At 46.9% G+C, this 1,908-nt stretch overlaps 1 protein-coding gene across 1 annotated transcript in view; it reads left to right on the forward strand.

The window, feature by feature from the left end:
• Window positions 1–880, forward strand: part of LOC101864668 — a 39,919-nt gene extending 39,039 nt beyond the window's left edge. The window contains exon 5 of the mRNA XM_013088926.1: window positions 752–880. Coding sequence (XP_012944380.1) covers window positions 752–880 — 129 coding nt within the window. The remainder of the gene's footprint in view (window positions 1–751) is intronic.
• Window positions 881–1,908: the final 1,028 nt, after the last annotated feature.

Consider the following 1,908-nt stretch of genomic DNA (forward strand, 5'->3'; position numbering starts at 1 on the left):
CCCTAAACCCACATATCATGTAAGTTAACCATAAATTATATTGTTTATCCTCAACCCTATCACTGTCCCGGAAACATGGTGCCATTACAGGTGGTGAAGGGGGAGGGAAGCCTTTGTGGCGTGGTCATGATGTGATGGAATATCAGATCATTGGTTGGTTGGTTTGGCAGGTTGGTTGGTTGAATGGTTGGTTAATTGGTTGGTTGGTTGGTTAGTTGGCTGGTTGGTTGGTTGGTTAGTTGGCTGGTTGGTTGGTTGGTTAGTTGGTTGGCTGGTTGGTTGGTTGGTTAGTTGGTTGGTTAATTAGTTGGTAGGTTGATCGGTTAGTTGGCTGGTTAGTTGGTTGGATGGTAGATTGGTTGGTTGGTTGGCTGGTTGGTTGGTTGGTTAGATGGTTGATTGGTTGGTTGATTGGTTGGTTGATTGGTTGGTTGGTTTGTTGGTTAGTTGGTTGGTTGGTTGGTTGGTTAGTTGGTTGGTAGGTTGGTTGGTTGGTTGGTTTGTTGATTGCTTGATTAACTGGCTGGTTGGTTGGTTGGTTGGTTGATCGGTTGGTTGGCTATGATACCTCGTTGACTTGCCAATCGAATTCAGTTGTATTGAGTAAGGGCCAGCCAGGTATTTTTCTCCGTAGAGGGGGCAAAAGCTACAATTTTGGCACAATTCCACCGAATTCGACTAAAATCGATTGTGACCTTCAAATTGAAACGCGGCTATCTTGGCACAAGCTTTGCGCCCTCAATCTGGCCAGCAAACCGCCCTGACAAGACCAGACCCCTCAATGGTACATTATAAGGAAGTCAACGAGGATCAGATGGACAGACAAGGTCACCAACGAGGAAGTGCTAAGGAGAACACGACAGAGTCAAGTCAGAGATGAGGTAGGAAGAAGGCGGTGGCGATGGATTGGACGTACTCTCAGGAAGCCAAGCAGCTGCATAACAAAGAAAGTGTTTGATTGGAGCCCACAGTGTGAAAAATCAACGGGAAGACCACGTGGTACCTGGAGAAGAATCACAGAAATGGGTGTGCAGAAATGTGGGAAAACATGGAATAACACCAAGACGCTAGCCCTGGATAGAGAAAGGTGGGGGGCTCTCGTGGCCTAGAGGTTAAGGTGTTGGCCTCTCATTCAAAAGTCCCGGGTTCGAATCCGGGTAATGACCGAAACATTTTCTTCTCTAAATTTGTCTCCTTTCACCTCCTTTCCAGCTCTCTAGCAATGTTCTGTCGTCTGCTTTCGTCTCCTCTTTCTGCCCCCACTCCCTCATCTCCTTTGCCCACTGCTCTGGGCTCCTGTTTCTTTCTACAGCCTTTCTACTGCTACTCCTTGGCTCCTCCTTACTGCTGTCTTTCTGCCACACCCCTGATCTTCTGGTAGGAAAGATCTACACTTAGGCGAAAAATCTCGGAGGGCCGTGTGCAAGTTGCGCACATTAAAGATCCCTTGGTGGTCTAAAATCGATAAGAGTAGGCTTCGGCCGCCACCTGGGCAAAATTCAAAATTTTCCTACCAACTGAAAAAGTTCAATGTGTCCCGCGCGCTCATATGACCTGATGCAGTTGCGAGCGCCGAAAAACACTTACACAAAAAAAGAGAGAAAGGTGGAAAGTGTTTGTTCGTGGCCTATACCCTGGTGCAGGGTGAGAAAGGCAATGATGATGACTCCGTTCGACGGGATTCGACTGGCGGTGTGACAATGACAATGACAATGACAATGACAATCTTTATTCCTCTCGCAGGGAGAAATTTGTCTTGGTCGTTTACAATGGCACTAGGTGTTACAAAGCTTAGGTACACTCACGCATACACACAACAAGACAGGACATTAGTTTATACATGTATACATGTCTCACGTGCTGAAACAACCCGCTCAGTAAAACTCTCTCTCTCTCTCTCTCTCTCTC

Source organism: Aplysia californica, unplaced genomic scaffold, assembly GCF_000002075.1.
Source record: "Aplysia californica isolate F4 #8 unplaced genomic scaffold, AplCal3.0 scaffold00024, whole genome shotgun sequence".
In the NCBI taxonomy this organism is placed as follows: Eukaryota; Metazoa; Mollusca; class Gastropoda; order Aplysiida; family Aplysiidae; genus Aplysia; species Aplysia californica.